This window comes from Ovis aries, chromosome 3, assembly GCF_016772045.2.
Source record: "Ovis aries strain OAR_USU_Benz2616 breed Rambouillet chromosome 3, ARS-UI_Ramb_v3.0, whole genome shotgun sequence".
Classification (NCBI taxonomy): domain Eukaryota; kingdom Metazoa; phylum Chordata; class Mammalia; order Artiodactyla; family Bovidae; genus Ovis; species Ovis aries.
In genome coordinates this window covers 162,983,214-163,003,747 of record NC_056056.1, presented here as the reverse complement: position 1 = coordinate 163,003,747, position 20,534 = coordinate 162,983,214, and the positions used below count along the sequence as shown (strand labels likewise).

Here is a 20,534-nt window from a genome sequence, read left to right as displayed (position 1 = left end):
AATACTCTATCCATACCTATTACTACATCTGCCATTTCCCAAGTTTCTTTTCACTATTTGTCCCAAGGCTTAGCTTGTGATGTGTGCTCCCTGCATATACAATTACACAATTACCTAAAGGATTTATCTTTGTATTCCCTGCCCCCAGCACGTTAACACTGCCTATAACAAAGGTCCTTAGTGTCTGACATGAGAAAGTACTGAAATATGAAGCATTTCTATGCTATGACAAATACACAGAAGCTGGAAGGAATAAAAAGTGCCAAAATGCAAAAGCTCAAAGATTTAGAGGAGGACAACACATTTAGTTTTATTTCAATCAAATCACAACACTTTCTTTTCCAACTGTTGCAAAGTGCATCTACAATTTTCTATTACAGATCCACTTTTAAAAGGTTTTCTCTGACATTACAGCAAGCCTTTGTTTCCCCCAAACAGAGGAATATTCCCAAATTCTTCCTCAAGTAAAAATAAAAACTCCATTCCAGTAAATGGCAATACATGAAATTACAGTAAACCAGACACTTGAAAGGATAGCCAAGAAGTCTTCCAACAGTTTATTAGAAAGAATGTAGACATTAAAAAAAATCCTCACTGTCATGAACATAAATTGAGGTTTTCAGCCCAGGTACACGCTGAATCCAAAAAAAAAAAAAGGAATAAAAAAATCCAATAGTGTATTAACATTTTTTTCCACTCATTTGCCATACTGACAGTGCAAATACAAATTTGGTCTAAATGTACAGACTCTCAAGCAACAATGTACAGCCTTTCTTCGTCCTCCATGCTAAGAGATGTAAAAGTTTAAGGGTCAAACAATACCAAATGTACAGGCTTCAAAACCATCTAAGTTAGGGCATTCACTAGTTTTAGCTAAGATACATCTGGAACACTGACAAGTGATCACTTACATACAATAATGTGAAGTAAATTTTTTGAAAAATAAAACTTTAGTGGAACAATCCTGAAGGATATGGCAGAGGAATAACATGTTACCAGTTTAAAAGTATCAACCAATTCTTTCAGCCACTTTTGAGTCCATGTTCTAAAATCTAAAATTTAGTTACTTTCCCTAAACCAGAGAGCTTCCTATCATGTCAGTATCTACGTTATGAGTAAAGGAGACTTAGGTGAGATTTTTATTTATCACAACTGCTGTGTCAATTGCCTAGGACCTCAACAGCATCATGGAAATCTGGGAAATGTTCATGCACAAGGTTATTGCCTTAGCTGACTTAAAACTGCCCCATACAATGGTACATATCAACCCTTAGTGAAGCCTTAAAAAAAACAAACAGGTTGAAAAATGGGTTAAAGGAGGCAAATACAGCATCTGCCTTTAGAGCTATCAACTCAGGAATTCTCTCAATTATGAAATCTTGCAGAGAAGTTATTTTTCTTTCTCAAAATCCAGCGATGATAATATCCCTTACTCCAGATCTGGCATTTCTGAAAAGATTTTTGAAAGATTAGTAAAAATTACAAGAGGATAATAACCCAACAACTTTTGAATCATTCAAATTGTTGCTTTAGCTGTTTGTTAGAGGCCATAAAGAAATAATCACGTATCTTCCATAATCACGGATCTTCTAAGAATTTTAAACAAGTAACTTATCTATTTTAAGAGTTTGGTCTTTGATGTGAAATATCTCTGTGTAGATTTATTTTTACAAAGATACTTACTTTCATCATCACTGTCTTGTGAATCCTGCAGAAAGAGAAACAAAAAATTTCAACCAAATTGATCAAATACTCCTTCGCTAACTGAACAGTTTGCCTTAAAAAGTTGAAGCACTATACTTTTGACCAAAGTAGCAGAGACATGTGGTTACATTCATCTCATGAACTTATCAATGGACTTAAAAACAGGTTTATTTAAGATGAATAGTATGTACAGCTGAGGATATATCTTCCTATAAGATGTGTGCCTTTTGGAGGGAATCGAGCCCATTCTTTGAATTCCTTTCTACTAATCAAAATGAATTTTTCTATAAAATGGTTTCTTTTCTCTCTTGGCATTTAGTGCAAGAGAAAAATGGCTCAATATGAAGACCACTGGAATGACAGAAGACAATGAACTCTAATCCTAACTGTTGAACTATTTAAATAAATATTTTCCAAACTAGATCGAAAAACTTTCTTAAAGATGTTAACAGGATGCCAGGTGGGAAAATTTTGAGAAGAGTGGACCAGTATATCCTTACAGATTCACAACATCCACTTGTTTACTATATGTCTCTGACCATCCTGCTGTTAAAACCTGTTTAACTTTGTCAAAATATTCCCTAAACTGTTAATTGAATAAGGTATATGTCTCTGCACAATAATTATTCTGAACTATAAATCTGGTCCCTTTAAGAATGATCCATGGGACACCTGATTCCTAGTAGGTATCCATCCCTCTAAAATGAAGACTTCTAAAAGAATTGGTTTTCCCTGAAATATTTTTTAGGAAAAAAACCAACCAATGGCAAAAAAAGCAGTCTTGATTTATATAAAACAACCTGTAAATACATTGTTTCTTACTATTTTATTAAACATAGAAAAGAATTTATAGACTTACATCATCTGCTCCATCTACTTCTGGTAAATCTACATCCTCATCACCACCCATGTTGTTCATCATCTATTCGAAGTGTAAAAATTAGTTTTAAAAATGATGTTAAATTAAGCCCTAATTATTAGGTTGCACACTCCAGAATAAACCTTAGCTCTGCCATAGATTTACACCAATTAAAAAAAAAATTCAACTATAGGTTAGGTACTTTCCTTTCTGGAAAAGTTAGATTTTATGTAATTACATAAAATCCTGAAACTGTAGTAGGAAGTTAAGAGTAAGTTCTCATTGAAGAAAAGTGAAATTTTAAAAATTCATCCAATTAGACACATATGTATGATGCAGAAATTAAATACCACAATCCTGAACAGCAGGTACCTCTGGTGACTAAGAATGGGATTATTTTTAGTTGTTAAGTTTTGTATGTTCAACTAAGTGGCGTGTGTATTATGGTATTCTCATTGTAGTTTTAAATACTGTGAAGAATCAATGGTAACTTAAAAGTCCTTTGGGCTGATTAGTTTGTATAAAAGCCTTGAATACTGAATTTAGCTAAACACCAGTAACTAAGTTAAAATCAGAAAATAAACATACTCCTTGAAAGAAAACATATAGGCTGTATAAAATACTCTTATATACTTAAACTGGACCCAACAGAGAATAAGAACTGCAATATATTACGTAAAGAGGTATAAATAAGCAGACTGAATAATTCATATGGAACTTCAAAAACACATGCTTACCTGAACTTCAGAGTTAGAAGGGGTCTTAAAAAGATACTGACTCAAAAACCTTTCAGTATAAAAATCCTGAGCATCTACTCTCAAATAATATGAGTAACTAGTGAAGTTTTCCTACATCTGAAGACACTAAATACTGGTTAAGATTCTTTGAGCAGGAAAAATACTCAGAAGGCTCCAAAGTGCAATACTAGATGTCAAGATGCAATGGCAATAGATGCAGAACTGAATACATTTAAGAGTTTACTTAGGAGATTGTTAAAAGTTGTGACGTGCACATCTGGGTAAATGGTGGCACCAATTACTATAGGTAAGGAGTAGCACAGTTTAGGAGAATGAATATCATTTCTCCCTTCTCTCTTTTGAAATCAAGGTGCTAGAGCCATATGAGAGATGTTAAATAAGCAACTGCATACATGAAATTGGGTACTTACTTTTTAACTTTTTTTTTTCAAAGAAACAGTAAAAATTAGCTGTTGTACTGACCATATAGTTTATTTTCCCTTACACATCAACTTTAGAACTTGACACTAATTTTTAAAAACTTGTAAAAAAAAACAGTCTTGAAAGTAAAGTAATGCAGGTCCTTACATACCACTAGGCCTTTAAAACCCAATTAAACTGCCTAGAAAGAAGTATACTGACAGGGAGGTGGAAGAATGCATTTAAAAGAACTTACCTCAGAGAAACGATCAAAATTAGACATGTCCTCGTCAGAATCATCTTCCCAGTCTTTCCAATTATTAAAGTCCACACTAAGCCAATTAAGCTATAGATCAACACAAACATCACCCTCTGATTAGATTATTGAATTGTGGAGTTCATACTCACTAGCAAGGCATGGAATCAGCACAAAGAAAGAATAGACTAGAAAAATCAGTCAGTCAAATGCAATATATATTAGTAAATATAGTTTCATGGAGTCTCAGTTGTCAGAAACCTTTTTTCTTTAAAAAAAAAATTCACTAATAGAAACTATTCAAATTCAGATAATCAATTAACATTATTTTTTAAATGCCACCATGATATACTCTGATCTGATATTTCAGTAATTTATACCTTTAAGTCTTTCTCTTGAATGCAAAAGAGCCTGCATCAATTAGAGACTGATCTTATTCTGACCACCCTCGGTACTGACACTAATAAATCTCAAAGTAGAGAAAAGCATATGGAACACAGGGCCTTAATAGAAATATGCCATGAAATAAACACACTATAATTCCTCATACCAATTTTTAAAAATACCGGTTCCAGGTGTATAACATTGTCACTTGACATCTGTATACAACTACAAAGTGATTACCTTCCAAGTCCACTTATTGTCTGTCACTATAAAACTGACTCCTTGTACCCCTTTATCTACCCCTTCAACTCCCCCTCCCCTGCTCGTAATCATCAATCTGTTCTCTGTATGTGTCTTTTAGTTTTGTTTGTTGTATTTTTGAAAATTAGGTTTGTCTTTTTCCTTCTGACTCATTTTACTTATTACCCTCAAGGTCCATCCATGTTGCTGCAAATGGCAAGATTTCATTCTTTTAAAATGGCAAAATACTAATCCACTGAACACACACACACACACCAGTTTACCATTCATTCATCAACAGATACTTTGGCTGCTTCCGTATTTTGGTTATTTTAAATAATGCTGCAATGAATAGAGATGGCACACATTTTTTCCAACTAGTGTTTTCATATTCTTCAGATAAATACCCAGAAGTGGAATGCCTAGATCATATGGTAGTTCTACTCTTTAATTTTTTGAGAATCTCTATACTATTTTCCATAGTGGCTACATCAGTTTATAATCCCAACAACAGCATTTCTTATTGGCCTTCTTGACATCAGCCATTCTAACAGTTAGAAGATGATATCTCATTGTGGTTTTAATTTGATTTCTCTAATAATTAGTGATGAACCTGGGCCAAGGCAATGAAAGCCTGGAATCCTAATCATTAGGTCACCAGGGAACTGCTCTACCTGTTCCTTTCTTTAATTTTTATTTTATATTGGAGTATAGCAGAAGTCTGCCCCCTTTTTAATTGGATTTTTGTTGCTGAATTGTAGGAGTTCCTCATATACATTAGATATTAACCTTTTATCAGATACATGATTTGTAAATATATTTTCCCATTAAGTAGGTTGTCTTTTCATCTTGGTGGTTTTCTTTGCTGGGCAGAAACTTTTTAGTTTGATGTCAATGTATCTTTAATTATTTTAAAATACCTAACTTTCAAAAAAAAGGAAAAGAAACCTACCTTTGCCCTTTCTTTCGTTAACCTTGGCCAGGACTGGCCAGATTCTCCTTTTCGTAAACAACATAAAATCGATCTGTCCGTTCTTTTATGCTTGGAATCCTAAAACAAAAATAAATGTTTTCACACTGTTATAACTCTCTAGTATCAATATAGGATACAAAGTTGCTTGGTGTCATTTCTTTCCTCCTCATTTCTTTCCCTACACCCTGAAACATCTAGGCTACTGAAGATTTCATAAGCTATCCAATAGCAAAAGTATCATTTTTTGCCTCCCCTGAACAAGGTGAATAGCATAAAAAGTTTAAAAAAAATTAGTAAACATGGCGTAAGCATAGAACATACTTAGCTACATCTATGCTTAAATAAAACAAGCATCAAGAGTACTGTCATTATATTAACTACACTGCAATTTTAAAAAGGTTAAAAAAGACAGTACTGTCCTGAGTCTAAACATTGATAACAACAAAAATAATATGCAAAGAAGTAGTTACAAGATGGAAAACAATGCAAACCATGTAATTATATTTAGCCTCTGAACTGTTAAGAATTAATATTCATCTCTAAAATGAGTATTTAAATTATGTCCATTTCCTCACAATTTAAAGTTAAATTTAAATTTTGGGGGGATTAAAGTTTCGAAACTACTTACATTTGGATCAATACAGTGAAAAAGATCAATTTCATTTAAATGTTTAAAATTATCACTTCCTCCAAGACAACTGTACAAAAAAAAGGAGGGGGAAAATGAGTCTCTTCAAAGAGGTAAAGATTAGTAATAACTTCAGAGAAAACACAAAACAAGCAAACCAAAGCTATTCAAGCTGTCGGAAACAAGTTTTTCACCCAAGGATGTAAAAATGGTAATTTACCTGAATGTAAGTTTTGATTTTTCAAAATTTACATTAACATCTTTACTGTCTTCAACACAAAACTCAATGAAGACATAGTCCCTCCGATCGTACCACTTTGCAGAAGCAGGTTGCCTATAATGAGATAAAATTAGACAAAGTTAAGCTGAAATTCACTAAGTGGGTATTTACATAACCTCTGAAATTTAGCATGTAAGTAACATACTTCTATTCTCCATCAGAGTGTTATTTTGAGGCAATATATTACAATTTCAAATGTGAACTATTAATACGTTTTTTCCTAACAGGTGCATTTCAGGTTAAAATGCAATGATACTGTTTCCTCATAGGAAGAGATTTTAAAACATAAGACCAAAATGTTCAATGGAGTTAACCATTTAGGTAGCCCTGTTAAAATTTGTGTGCTACTTCTTTACAGCCCTGCTCCTAAAAATTCAACTTCACAGGATTTAAAAGAACTAATCCATTGTCATATGAAATATAGTATGCAACATTACTACTTACAATTCGAGAAACTTGGGGGGGGAATTTTTTAGAAGTATGAGAAATGATAGTATTTCAAAGTTCTGCCTAAAGCTCTACTCATCCATTAAAAATTATGTTTTAAATATGGCTAAAAATCTGCTAGACGCAAATACAGTCAAATATGGTTAATTAACAGGCAGTAAAGATTATAAGCACTTCCCAGGTGGTGCTAGTGGTGAAGAATCCACCTGCCAATGCAGGAGATGCAAGAGACATGAGTTCAATCCCTGGGTAGGGACGATCCTCTGAAACAGGAAATGGCAACCCAATTCATATTCTTGCCTGGAAAATCCCATAGAGAGAGGATCCTGGTGGGCTACAGTCCATGGGGTCACAGAGAGTCAGACAATACTGAGTGCACACACACACAAGATTACATGTGATAAATAAAATTTTTGTTATCTTCAAGACCAAGACAGGTTACTTCGATAAATATTTACACACTCATAAAAACTCCAAGAATTCTCTCACACACACGCAGGCATGCACGCACGAAGAACAGGTAGATTAACAGCACTTGCCTGTAAAGCATGAGCCAGAAAGAGAAAAGAAAGGAAATAGAGCCATATTGATCCTAACTGTTCCAATTATTTTAAAAACCGTTTATTTTCCATTTTGGGTGCAATTTTTAAAAATAAGTATGTGCCACTTTGATCATCTAAAAATCAAAGTCACAGAAATTATTTGTATTTTTTAAACTTTTCTATAAACCCAAAACTTCAAATCAAAACTTTTAAAGAAACTAGTTGTATCTTCAAACACTATTCATAAATCAACTCAACATAAAGGAATTGTTTGCTTCCGAAATTCCCAATCCTAAGGTGTAACCGTTTCAAGTTCTAAAACGTTACAGCCACAGCTCATTTTTACACAATGATTACACTTGTGTAATGGTTAAACTAATTGCCACACACTACTCTGGAACACTGATATCAGCTCTGAAATTAAAAGTTATAAATGGCGGGTGGTCCACTGGCTAAGATTCCAAGCTCCCCATGCAGGTCAGGTTTGATCCCTGGTCAGGGAACTAGATTCCACAAGCCGCAACTAGGGAGCCCACATGCCACAACTAAGATCCAGCACAGGCAAATAAATATTAAAAAAAAAAAAATTATAAACAGCAATTTCCAAAGCTGAAATACCAACAAATCAGCAAGAGTAACAGCTATTTCTTTAGGCATCTACTGGCAGACTTGGGTGGGATTTAAAAATGTCTTTGAAAAATGTCTATGACTTCCCTGGTCACTCAGACGGTAAAGCGTCTGCCTACCGTGTGGGTGACCTAGTTCAATACCAAGAAAATGGCAACCCACTCCAGTACTCTTGCCTGGAAAATCCCATGGATGAAGAATCCTGGTAGGCTACAGTCCATGGGGTTGCTAACAGTTGGATACGACTGAGGGACTTCACTTTGAAAAAGAACCAAACTTATGTGGACTAAAAAAATTAAAAATAAAAACCACAATTTCTATGTTACCATGTCAATGTACATAAAATAAATGGTTTAGGAGTTTATTAATAGGTTCCAATAGGCCACACATTACCTCTAGTTCATTTTCTTGCCAAAACAGCTTTCTCAATATGTGGTAACATGTTTGGTCCTTTCTATGCAGCTTGAGGGATCTTAATTTCCCAACCAGAGATCAAATGGGCCTTCAACAATTAAAGCACCAGGAGTCCTAATCCCTGGACTGAGAAGGAATTCCCCCCATGTTTGCTCTGTAATGGAAAATATTTATTATTTGTTAACTTAACTCATTACTGACTAGGGAATTTTTGCAAAAACATCAGTGGCTGGAAATTTGTTATATAAGTGAATATTTAAACATCTCTGGTCAATAATGTTTGGGTAACAAATGTTTGGGCTTCCCAGATGGCTCAGTGGTAACAAACCTGCTTGCCAATGCAGGAGATGCAGGTTTGATTCCAGAGCTAGGAAGATGCCCTGAATAGGGAATTGGCAACCCACTTTAGTATGCTTGCCTGGGAAATCCCATGGACAGAGCCTGGCAGGCTACAATCCATGGTGGTCCAAAGAGTCAAACACGACTTAGGAACTAAACAATAAAACAAATTAATATATCTTTGGTCATTAATATGTCGGAACTTCTCTATGATCCAGTGGTTGAGAATCTCCCTTTGAAGGGGACTTGGGTTGAGCCCTGGCTGGAAAACTAAGATCCCATATGACTGAGGGAAACTAAGCCCACTAACTGCAATTACTGAGCCCAGGGCTCTGCAATGAGAAGCCTGCATACAGCAAAGAGGCCACATGCTACAACGAAGACCTAGCGCAGCCAAAATTTAAAGAAATAAAAATAAAAACAATGTTTTGCCCACTTCAGGCAAAAAAAGTATGGTGTCTCTCTCCTTGGCCAGTGACAATTTGAAAGAATGACTGCAAATTGATCCAAATACACTGACTATAAATACTCCAAATTTATATTGATTTAAAAACTATCCACAATTCTAGATTACCAGAAGATAATACAGCTCCAATTCTTTACAAAAAGGCAACTGAGAAGAAAGAACAGGCATCTATCCTCTTTTCCCTTTATGAATGTTTAAATTTTGTTTATCCATTTATATTTTACTTTTGGCTGCACTGGGTCTTCACTGCTGCTCTCAGGCTTTCTCTATTTGCAGTGAGTGGGAGCTACTCTCTAGTTGCAGTGCTCAGATTTCTCCTGTTGCAGAGTGCAAGTTCTAGGGTGTGCAGGCTCCACTTCTAGCTCTAGTGGAATGCAGGCTCAGCAGTTCTGACATACAAGCTTAGCTGCCCTGTGGCATGTGGACTCTTTCCAGATCAGCAATAGAACCCACGTCCTCTGCACTGGCAGAGATTCTTTACCACTGGACCACCAGGGAAGTCCTCTTTATGAATCTTTATTAATGATACCTGAATAGGACCATTTCATGAAGGAAGCTTCCTTACAGAATTCTAGCTCTGGTGTGGAATAAAATGTGAGAGGAGAAAACAAAAAATAAAATAAAACCACCATTTTTCAATCTTTATACTGATTTGGCAGTCATTCATCAATAAATAGGACCATGAGTAATGACTAGATGAATAGCAGATAAAGAATTTATGATCTCAGCATCACCAAAAGTTGGACAACCAGACATTTACCTCCTGATTTGATCAACATGATTCATTCCAATCTAGAACTTAACTGTTCTAGATTAAAAGAGACCTAAGAACTATCAAACAAGCACAAATTGTACATCTGGTATGCATCTCAATTCAAACTGAATATAAAAAAAACATTCCCGAAACCGTGGAAACCTGTCCTAGATATGGACAGAGTATTAGATAACGTGAAAACTGGTAGTTTTGTTAGGTGTGAAAGGCACTGCTTTACCAAAAAAAAAAAAAAAAAAAAAAGCACTCAAGATTAAAAGAGAAGTACATGAGGCTTGCTTTAAAATAATTAAGGGAAAAAAAGGAGGAGAGAAAGCTACATGGCAATGACCTGCTAAATGTTCAAACTGCTAAGTGTAGATGGGTTTATTATTTTCACACTTTAGAAAAATGATATGAAATGGTTTTGACACAGAATGGTTTGTTTCTTTAGAGCAACATAATCTAATGGCAAAACTTATTTAAAAAGAAAAATCAATCCTTTCCATTCAATTAAGACACAAAACAACAAAGACTGTAATAGCTACAGACCAGAAGATCTGTTTAGGATTTATTGCCCAATTGTCATTTATTCTCAAGTTTTAGAAATTGTTGTTTTGGTAAACAAGAATTGCCTGTTGTCAAAGGTATCCAGATTGCAGATGTTCCTTATTTAAAGGAACATGTCTGGGATTTTCAATGTAAAATCCACTGGGGAAAAGAGAGGGGGGTAGATAAAATAAGAATACCTGTACTGGTAAAGGTTGGGACTGAATAATGGGTTTCTGAAGAATTCATTGTAGTATTCTATCTTTCCTGTAGTAGCACTAAAAACAATTACCCAGATTTTTTGAAAATGAATTTTTATTGGCCCAACTTGACTTACAATGTTGAATTAACCTGATTAATGAGAAGATTCTTCTCCCAGCATGTTTACCAATGGCTATTTCAATACTGGTAAACACGATTTTCCAGCCAATTTAACAATGTAATCTGAAATAGTTAACAGTACCGTTTACCATGTTAAAGTAGAGTGTTCACCATCTTAAAGTGGAGTTATGCATTAAGAATCTATAGTAATGGAGGAGGACCACCACTGGTGACCTGGCAGCTCTATCAAAAACCAAGTACATAAACTCTTCGGTTTCTGTTCCTATCAAGGACAAAGGAATCAGGGAGAATCTTTTTTCTTTCCTTGAATTCACATTCAGTAATCTAGATTTACATCATTGTTACAGCCTGAATTGTGTCCCAAATTCCTATGTTAAGTCCTAAACCTCATGTGACTGTATTTGGAGACAGGGCCTTTAACATAAAATGAGGTCTTAGAGTGGACCATAATGCAGTATGACTAATGTCCTTGTACGAGATCACAACAGCTACAATAAAGCAACCTAAATGTCCATACACAAGAGGAACGGATGAAGAAAATGTGATAGGTCTATACAATGAAATATTACTCTCAGCTGTAGAAAGGAATGAAATAACACCATTTGTAGAAACATGAATGGACCTAGAGTTTGTCATACAGAGGGAAGTCAGAAAGAGAAAAACAAGTATCATAATATCGCTTATATATGGAATCTAGAAAAATGGTAAAGAAGAATTTATTTGCAATGCAGAGTCAGTCAGATGTAGAGAACAAATTTATGGTTACCAAGCAGAGAAGGGAGGAGTGGGAAGAATTGAGAGATTAGGACTGACATATACACACTACTATATATAAAACTGACAGCTAATGAGAACCTATTGAATAGCACAGGGAACTGTGGTGATCTAAATGGAAAGGAAATCTAAAGAGAGGATATATGTATATGTAACTGATTCACTGTGCTGTACAGCAGAAACAAACACAACACTGTGAAGCAATTATACTTCAATAAAATTAATTTTAAAAATACATTAATTTTTTACAAAAGATTAGGACCATTGCAGAGGGAAGACCCTGTGAAGATAGATGAAGGCCATTTGCAAGCCAAGTAGAGAGGCTTCAAAAGAAACCAACCTGACACCTTGATCTTGAACCACTCTCCAGAATTTTAAGGAAAAAATTTTTACTGTTTAAATCATCCATCCTCTAGTACTTTGCTATGGCAGCGCTAACAAACTAATATGATCATTTACCAGATAATAAAAGCAAAATCAAATGATCCAAATCAGAGGTTGGCCCAGGAGCCACTTGGTGTGTATATATATGTGCATACATATATATGTATGTATGTATGTATGTATGTCAATTATTTATTTATTTATTTGTTTTTGGTTGTGTGGGTCTTCATTGCTTTGTGCAGGCTTTCTCTAGTTGTGGTGCACAGGCTTAGTTGCTCCACAGTATGTGGAATCTTCCTGGACCAGGGATTGAACCTATGTCCCCTGCATTGCAGGTGGATTCTTATCCACTGAGCCACCAGGGAAGTCCTAACTTTTGTAATATTTAAGAGTTGAAAAAATAAGAATGTGAGACAGGGATACTCATGGCCTGTAAAACCTAATAGTTACCAAGTGACCCCGATCTAAACCATCAGAAAATACAAGAGGAAATCCTACCCTTAACCTAAATAGTAACAGACACACATATTCACTCACTTGAAAGGTAAACCAAGTGTTTATGAAATCCTTTTTGTCTTCTGTGAGGATCATATCACATCACCCTTTTTTCCTATTAACCCAGAGAAAGGCTGATTTTAAACTCTAGCATCTAAATTATGTTAGATTTATCTCTAGTCTTATACAAACCCTGGCAAAATCCCGTACTACTGTTCAAGTCTGTTAATCCATTTTTTAATACTAACATAGATGCAAAACTTTTTTCATCTCTCTATACATTATGTAAATAAGCCACTAATTACAACACCACCCAAAATCCCTGAAGTGGGACATTCCAAGTTGTTCTGACAAGTATTTTCAAGTTCAATATTTAGGGCTATGTCAATTTGAGCAATTAAAATTTGCATTACCTAAAACTCTCCTCTGTAGTTTTGACTAAAATTTCTTAGCTTGTCTTAGAATGACAGTGGAAACCACATTTGTTCCCAAATACTGCTTTTAGCATACTAGAATCTGGTTCATCTTAACTATGGCTTGTAGGAAAACAATAAGCACTTCTCTCCTCATTTTAAATTGGAGAATGATCATTTTAAATTGGAGAATGATTCTTTACAATGTTATGTTGGTTTCTACCTTACAACATGAATCAGCTCTAAGTATACATATGTTGCTTAGCTGCTCAATCATGTCTGACTTTTTAGCAACCCCATCGACTGTAGCCCACCAGCCTCCTCTGTTCATGATTTTCAATTCAAGAATATCGGAGTGGGTTGCCATTTCCTACTTCAGAAGATCTTCCCGACCTAGAGATCGAACTCACATCTCCTGCATTGCAGGCGAATTCTTACCATTGAGCTCTCAGGGAAGGGCATTTCTCCCTTTAAAAAAAATGGATGCACCACTGACTTCCCCTAGTGGTCCAGTGGTTAAGATGCCATTTTCCCAATGCAGGGGTTATGGGTTCATTCCTTGGTCAGGATCCTGTGTGCGGCATAGCTTGGCCAAAAAAAACCAAAACAAAAAATGTTCTACTTTTGTAAAAGTACTTAAAGGGCTTGAAAAATGTGATATGAGCACACACTAAATGACAATAATCTTTGTGATTAAACAAATATTGTTAAATGTGTTAAGTTTTGGGACTTCCCTCATGGTCCATGCTCCTAATGCAGGGGACCCAGGGTCAATCCCCTGTCAGGGAACTAGATACCACACATCTCAACTAAAGAACCTGCATGCCACAGTGAAAACTGAAGACACAACTGAAACCTGGCACAGCCAAAGTAGTAAGTACATTTTGAAAAGATAAATCTGGGCTTCCCTTGTGGCTCAATGGTAAAGAATCTGCCTGCCAATGCAGGACACACAGGTTCGATCCCTGGTCCGGGAAGATCCCACGTGCCACACAGCAACTAAGCCTTATTGAGTCTGTGCTCTAGAGCTTGAGAGCCTAACTACTGAAGCCCAACGTGCCCTAGAGCCCACGCTCCCCAGCAAATGAAGCCACTGCAAGGAAAACTCCGGGCACTGCAACTAGGTAGCCGCCCTCCCACTGGTAGCAACTAGACAAAAACCCATGCAGCAACAAAGACCCAGCACAGCCAAAAAAAATAAATAAATAAAAATGTATTAGGTTTTATCTTCAACTGATGGGCACATATAGAAATTAATCAAGCAAAAAAGTATTACTTTTTTACTGAAAGGCCAATTTCTTTGGATATGAAAAAAACTGGAGGGGAGAAGAAAAGGGCAGAATCTCTTAAAAGAGAATCTATGGTAATCACTCAATTAATTAAGAGAAAGATCAGTCTGATCAATTTGTAACTAATAAATATTCCCAAAATAAACATTTCCCTAATAAAGGGCTCACAAACAAGTCAAATGTAATTTGAGGGTATATACTCCTTTGGTGGTACTTCTTTTCCAGATTTCCCCAAATACAGCAAAGTCTCAGTTAACAGAATCTAAAGCTATAGATGACTCTCACCAACTTTACCTTTCAACTAGAGACCAGCAATCTACTTTTGAATCTATATGATATGCAGCTGAATTTGACCAAAGATGTGATATAGCAGAACACAGGACCAGCTATAGAAGATCTGAGTTAGTCCCAACCTTCACTGTCAAGAACCTCATATAGTCAAGCCTTATAGCTAAGAGATTTAGAGTTTGAATATTATTCAACGAACAAGTATTTATTGAACACGATACCAGGAACTGTCTAGAGACAACTGTCCAGAGATAAATCCTCTGCCTTTAAGAAGCTCACATTCAAGCTGGATGACATTTAGCCCCAAAGTCTTCTATGAAACATGGGCATAGATGGTTCAGATCCATTACTAGTTATGGTTTATCTTTCTTAGAGCATAAATATGTGATATACCATAAGATACTTGTGTTGGTTACCACTTTGAAAGGTAACTCATTTGTGTGTTTAACTGTAAGATACATTATGACATACAACCTCACATACTTTATTCAGAAGTAATGATAGTCCCCCATGAGTTCATTTTTAATGGAACATGATGTTTGTTTGAATTAAAAGATCACTTTAAATTCTAAGATACAACAATAGTAATCAGAAGACTAAATTTTTTTAAAAATAGAACTTAATGGAGTAAATATACTCTATGTTTAGAGGATAAACTAAACATTTCTAGTAAATGGAAAGCTTCTTAAAGACTAGAATCACTCATTTTTAATATACCTAGAATATTTTTAAACATCTAGAAAAATTACAGGGAATTCCCTGTAGTCCAGAAGCTAAGACTCCATGCTCCCAATCAAAGGGGCCGAGGTTCTATCATCCCTGATCAGGGAACTAGATCCCACATTCCCACATGCTGGAACTAAGACCAGGCACAGCCGAACAAATAAACAAACATTAAAAATAAAAAAAAAATTTTAAAGAGAAAACGGAAAAAAAGTTTAAAAAAGATGTCACCGAAGTTCAGAATAACTGATACTTTAAGTCTATCAACTGGCCTATCATTTACAAAAAAAGAAACTGTAATCTTTTTCAGTTTGTATCAAGTGAGGAATGATATGGAAACAAGAATAATCTGCTAAAAAAGAAAAAAAAAGCAGTTCCAGTTAGTTAAGTATTATCAAAAGTCCTGCCTGTAAACATCTAAAACCAAACTCTCACATATTCTTTGCTCACAGAAACCCTGATATGCTTCTCATATTTTCACATCTTCTGTATGTCAGTTGCACCATGTAGAACTTTCTGGAAAAGTGATCTGAATATACATGCAAGTCCAGTGATTCCCAAACTGGGTGCCAAGGTGGATCACAGCTCTATGGGAGAATTTACAGAGCTGTTCCAGAAGATTTCAAATTTAAAAGAAATTCAGCGATACTCAGCTTCAGTCAAGATACCAAGTAGCTCAGTTTCAACAGTAGACTGCACTATATCCTTCTTCTCCACTAAGTGTCATCTTTGCAAAATTGGATTTCTGGAGGCTGTTCTAATTTAAAACTAACAAAAGAACACAACAAACAAACCAAAAACAAACAAACAAAAATCAAGTGAGGAATTGAGATGGAAGTATCCAATCTGATTTCAAGGTATAACAAGTTATAGAGTGCACAAAAGGCAGACACCTTCCATTAATCACCATAGTTATACAATAAACTACATTTTCCTTGCAATTTATGTGTATTAGTTTTCCAAAGAGTTAGGAGGCTGTTAAGACAAAGCATTTAAGTTGTTTGGATCCAACTACCTAATAAATAGAACTGCTAGGTTACGCCATTTGGCAGTCTAGCAGCACCATTAAAAAACTAACCAACCCAAAACCCCAAAACAGTTAACAAAAACAGAAACACTACCAAGACACCAAGGGGTGAGTGAACCTTTGTGCTAGTTCCTTTCTTTGGTAATTACTACTTTAAAATATAAAGGTGAATGTGTTCTTAAATACACTATTCCCGCCCCAACTTAATGCCTGCCTTCCAAGCAACTCTATGACTTTCTCACATTACCACTTGTGTGCTCATATCCTTTTAACATTGTCAAACCAGGTGAAATGTTTAATTTTTCTTCATATAAATAAAACTGAAGTAAGGTCAACGTAACAGATTTCAGAGCCTCATATCTCAGGAAGCGGCAAGGTTTTAATAGAAGCAGTTATATTAAATAATAAAACTGAGTGGTTAGTGATAGTGAAGTTGCTCAGTCATGTCCAACTCTTTGCAACCCCATGGACTGCAGCCCAGCAGGCTCCTCTGTCCATGCGATTCTCCAGGCAAAAATACTGGAGTGGGTTGCCATTTCCTTATTGGAAATATAAGGACCACTTGGAAAATTATTCTCCCTTTTCATAAAGTAGGGGAAAAAAACTTTGTCAGAAATTCCAGGTTCAAATCATAGTTGAAGAACTAAACCTTGTAATAATACTAAAAATTTAAAAAACACCTCTGTGACTTACATCCTTTCAGTACACAAAGATAATTAAGCATACTGAGGTGGAAAGAGCCCTGACATAAACTCTTTCTAGCAATAAAGTATGGGTACATGAGAAGATCAACTATTGCACAGACAATCCACAACAACACGTTTTATTTGGCTCTGGAATACAACAAGATGTATTAGCATCTTCCTGGAAAACCAAAAGTTCAAAGGTGTTCTGGGGAATTCAGCTTCTATGTAAAATCTATTACTGCCAATCTACACGGCAAATAATAACACTTTAAAATACACTAGATACAGCAATTTTCAATTTAGTGTTTCAGAACTAGATTTTGTCTAAACAGTTGATATTACAAAAGTATTTTTTCCTGGGACGCAATTATCACTAACCACTCCACAATGATACAGCTTCTAGAAGATCTTTTAACACAATTCAAAAGGGAAATCTTAACAATACATACTGGTCTGCACTCAAGTGATCTGTCACTTCGCTTCTACTGCCTTCTAGTGCAAACACAGGAGAAAAAAAAGAAAATCCAGTTGCCAGGTTACAGTGGTTAGGAAATCAACACTGAACAAAAGCCAACATCAGTTACTCTTAGCTTATAGACATTAACCATATGCTGTATGGTCATTATTATCACTTGTTTCGGAGGTTGAAAACAGATGGATTTTACTTTGGGAACAATCTTACAAAGCTGAATGATGACAAAGTAAGTACGATGTTAACCAACGGTAACAATAGTCACAGTATATTTCTGGATAGTGTAATAATAAGACTGGAAAGAGTGACTTCAAATAGCTCAAATCTGAACATTTTACTCCATCTCTTAATAGGTCCAACTGATATTAAAACCAACTACAATAGCTTAAAAAAGAAAAAGTAAAGTAGCAACCCCGGCGGGGTGGGTCTTAAACAGAGGAGAGGTCCTCAATTCCCAGCTTTCTCCAAGGTAGGAGAATGACTTCCCTGGTGGCTCAGACGGTAAAACGTCTGCCTACAATGTGGGAGACCTGGGTTCGATCTCTGGGTCGGGAAGATCCCCTGGAGAAAGGAAATGGCAACTCACTCCAGTATTCTTGCCTGGAGAATCCTGGTAGGCTACAGTCCGAGAGTCGGACACAACTGAGCGACTTCACTTCTATGCAAACTACTAGACAAAAGTTTAAAAACTTGAAAGAAATTTACCTCAGAAATGACGACTGAAGAGCTAAGAAGTGATAAAAAGCAGACCCTAAACCCTTGAGATGTCCGGCAAAAAACATCTTTCTCCACAACTAAAACAATGTTTCCAGCAGACATCAACAAAATGAACCCTCATCAGCCAAGATTCTTCCTAGGACTCTTACTAAAGTCTTTTTCAACTCAAGTAACTGACTCCTAATACTCACCTTGTAAATTCATTCAGTCATTAATAAGATATCCTAAAGAATTTTCGAGAGGGTATATATGCAGTTATCTTAGAACGAATGAGATTTACCTGGACTCTTCAAACACTCATTTTGAAAGTAGCATTCTTAACTACAGACAGACTGCTTTTAGAAATAGCGATTGTTACACTACCCGAGCTCTTAATCTATTTACAAATACTTAAATCTCTTACCTATTTAACTATTTCATGTGACCTCCCAGAGTGTTTCTATTTCAAATCATATTCAACATACTATTTCTTCGTGAAAAGATTTGGTTACATTAACCTATTAAAAGTTGGTAAAGCCTTACGTGAGGATTCATGTTCTCACAGTTTTAAAACTTGACAATCCTTGTACATTATCTGGAATACGGATTTCTTAGAGTAAAAGCACAAACTACGTAGATTAAAAGCTATTATATACTTTTGGGGGTGGAGGAATCCTTTCAAATTCTAACGTATTACTTTACAACAATACACGCGTTCTTCTCAAGGCTTATCGTTAACTGGCTCTGGTGTTTTTTTCCATATCCATTTAGATGTCTAACTAAATATACTCACCGCATTATTTTATTAAGGAAACCCCTGAAAGAGCATTATTTTTTCCAGGAATAAAAACTGTTCCCCTCAATTGCTCTCCATATGCAATTTTTAGGAAGCATTTAGTGCCAAAAAAACTCTCACATCTGAAAATGTAAAGCTTTCCCTGAGAAAAATTTAAAGGCTTCAAAGTGGCGGTGCCAAGAATTCTCATTTGGTTAAAATCATCAAGGATTCCCTGTATCATAAAACTTCTTAAGTATCTAGCCACCTCACGTAAACAAATTTGAGCCAAGGTAATGACATACCTGTTTCATCCTTAAATTAAGCCAAGATAACGAAAGCTCGCCTAAAGTTTAATATAGAACACAGAAAATATCCACAAGTATCTCTCGACTCCAACACGTGCAGAACTCCCCGCTCAATGGTAATTCCTCGCTGCCAAGGACACGATTGAGTTTTGGCAACCTTCACTCAGCGAGACTGGAGTCAGGAGGAAGTCTGGAAAGACCACACTCAAGCAATCACGACACCCGAGAGGGAAGTTAAGTTGCGAAGAAGGTATGGCCTCCCTCCAGTCGCCTGGAAGTACCTGTCGCTCGCGGGGGAGGGCCGCGTGGTGCTCTACGGCGAGCACCAGCAGCCTCGTGGTAGCACCCACCGCAGGTGCACCTGGCCCCGGGCCTAGCCCCAGCATCACAGAGCGACAGGGCCAAACTGCCCCTGGAGCGGAGCAGAGGCCCACCAGGGTCCACGCCTCCAGGGCGCCCGCGTGGTCAAAAGCTCACAGGAGATTAAGGCCTACGGCTAAGTTACCGAGAGTTTGGAGGGGCCCGCCCGGCCGATGGGGGGTAAGTGGGATTTCCGGCACAAGGAAGCCAAAGGCCAGTATAAAGGTGGGGAAAGCGGACATCGGAGGAAAAATGTCCTCCACCCGCCAACGGTAACCGGAACTAGGATAATGAACCTCCCACCCCCAGGCAAGAACGATTTCCACCGAGGACGAAAGCCGAGGGGGCCGAAAGAGGGGGAGGGGAAGGGACGGCTTCCCGGCAGCCCCCCGCGCGGCCTCGGCCTCCCTCCCGGACGACCTTCTCTCGGCGAGGTATCGCACTCACATCGTGAAACGGGGCAGGGGGACGGGCGAACGGGTGGGCGGGCCTCTCCGGCGGCAGCTCCTGGGCAGGCGACTCCTCTCCGGTGGCGACCCCGACGTCTTCTCCTCAGTCGCGGCCTCTTCTCGCTTTCCTCAAGCGACGGCGGCGGCGGCGGGCTCGACCTGGCTCCCCAGAATGCACCGCGCGAGGAGAGCGACTCCTCCGGTCGGAGAGAAGAGGAAAGTGTAGGAAAAGGGGCGCGAGGACGGAGAATGAACGTGCGTGCGTGCGAGCGAGGGGTGGTGAGGCCGGGCGGCGGCTGGTGACGCAGCAAAATGCCCGGGCCTAGCCGCCGCGCGTGCGCACTCTTTGTTTTCGGGCTCCTGCGCGGCTTTCTAGAGATATCTACGGAAAGGGCGGGGCCTCCCAGCTCCTTCGCGATCCTTCCCGGCGCTGGCTC

General features: G+C 37.2%; 1 protein-coding gene across 3 annotated transcripts; it reads right to left on the bottom strand.

Moving 5' to 3' along the window:
• Window positions 1-284: 284 nt before the first annotated feature.
• On the bottom strand, window positions 285-20,415 carry PTGES3 (prostaglandin E synthase 3). 3 transcript variants are annotated; one of them, XM_027967575.2, is made up of 8 exons: window positions 20,096-20,415; window positions 6,422-6,535; window positions 6,202-6,271; window positions 5,553-5,651; window positions 3,977-4,066; window positions 2,564-2,626; window positions 1,684-1,708; window positions 285-1,449 (listed from the first exon to the last, which is right to left on the bottom strand). In XM_027967575.2, coding segments are annotated over exons 1-8 (483 nt in total). In that variant the 5' UTR covers window positions 20,098-20,415; the 3' UTR covers window positions 285-1,429. The 3 variants fall into 3 exon arrangements, with proteins under 3 accessions (XP_027823376.1, XP_060268950.1, XP_042102988.1); XM_060412967.1 differs by having other exon boundaries at window positions 285-1,708; XM_042247054.1 differs by lacking the exon at window positions 2,564-2,626.
• Between the last annotated feature and the right edge of the window lie 119 nt (window positions 20,416-20,534).

Coding starts and splice junctions, on each gene's coding strand:
- PTGES3 (XM_060412967.1), bottom strand. Junction 4,067..5,552: donor TAACGAAAGAAAGGGCAAAG/GTAGGTTTCTTT, acceptor GTTGATCTATAG/CTTAATTGGCTTAGTGTGGA. Junction 1,709..2,563: donor AAGTAGATGGAGCAGATGAT/GTAAGTCTATAA, acceptor CTCTTTCTGCAG/GATTCACAAGACAGTGATGA.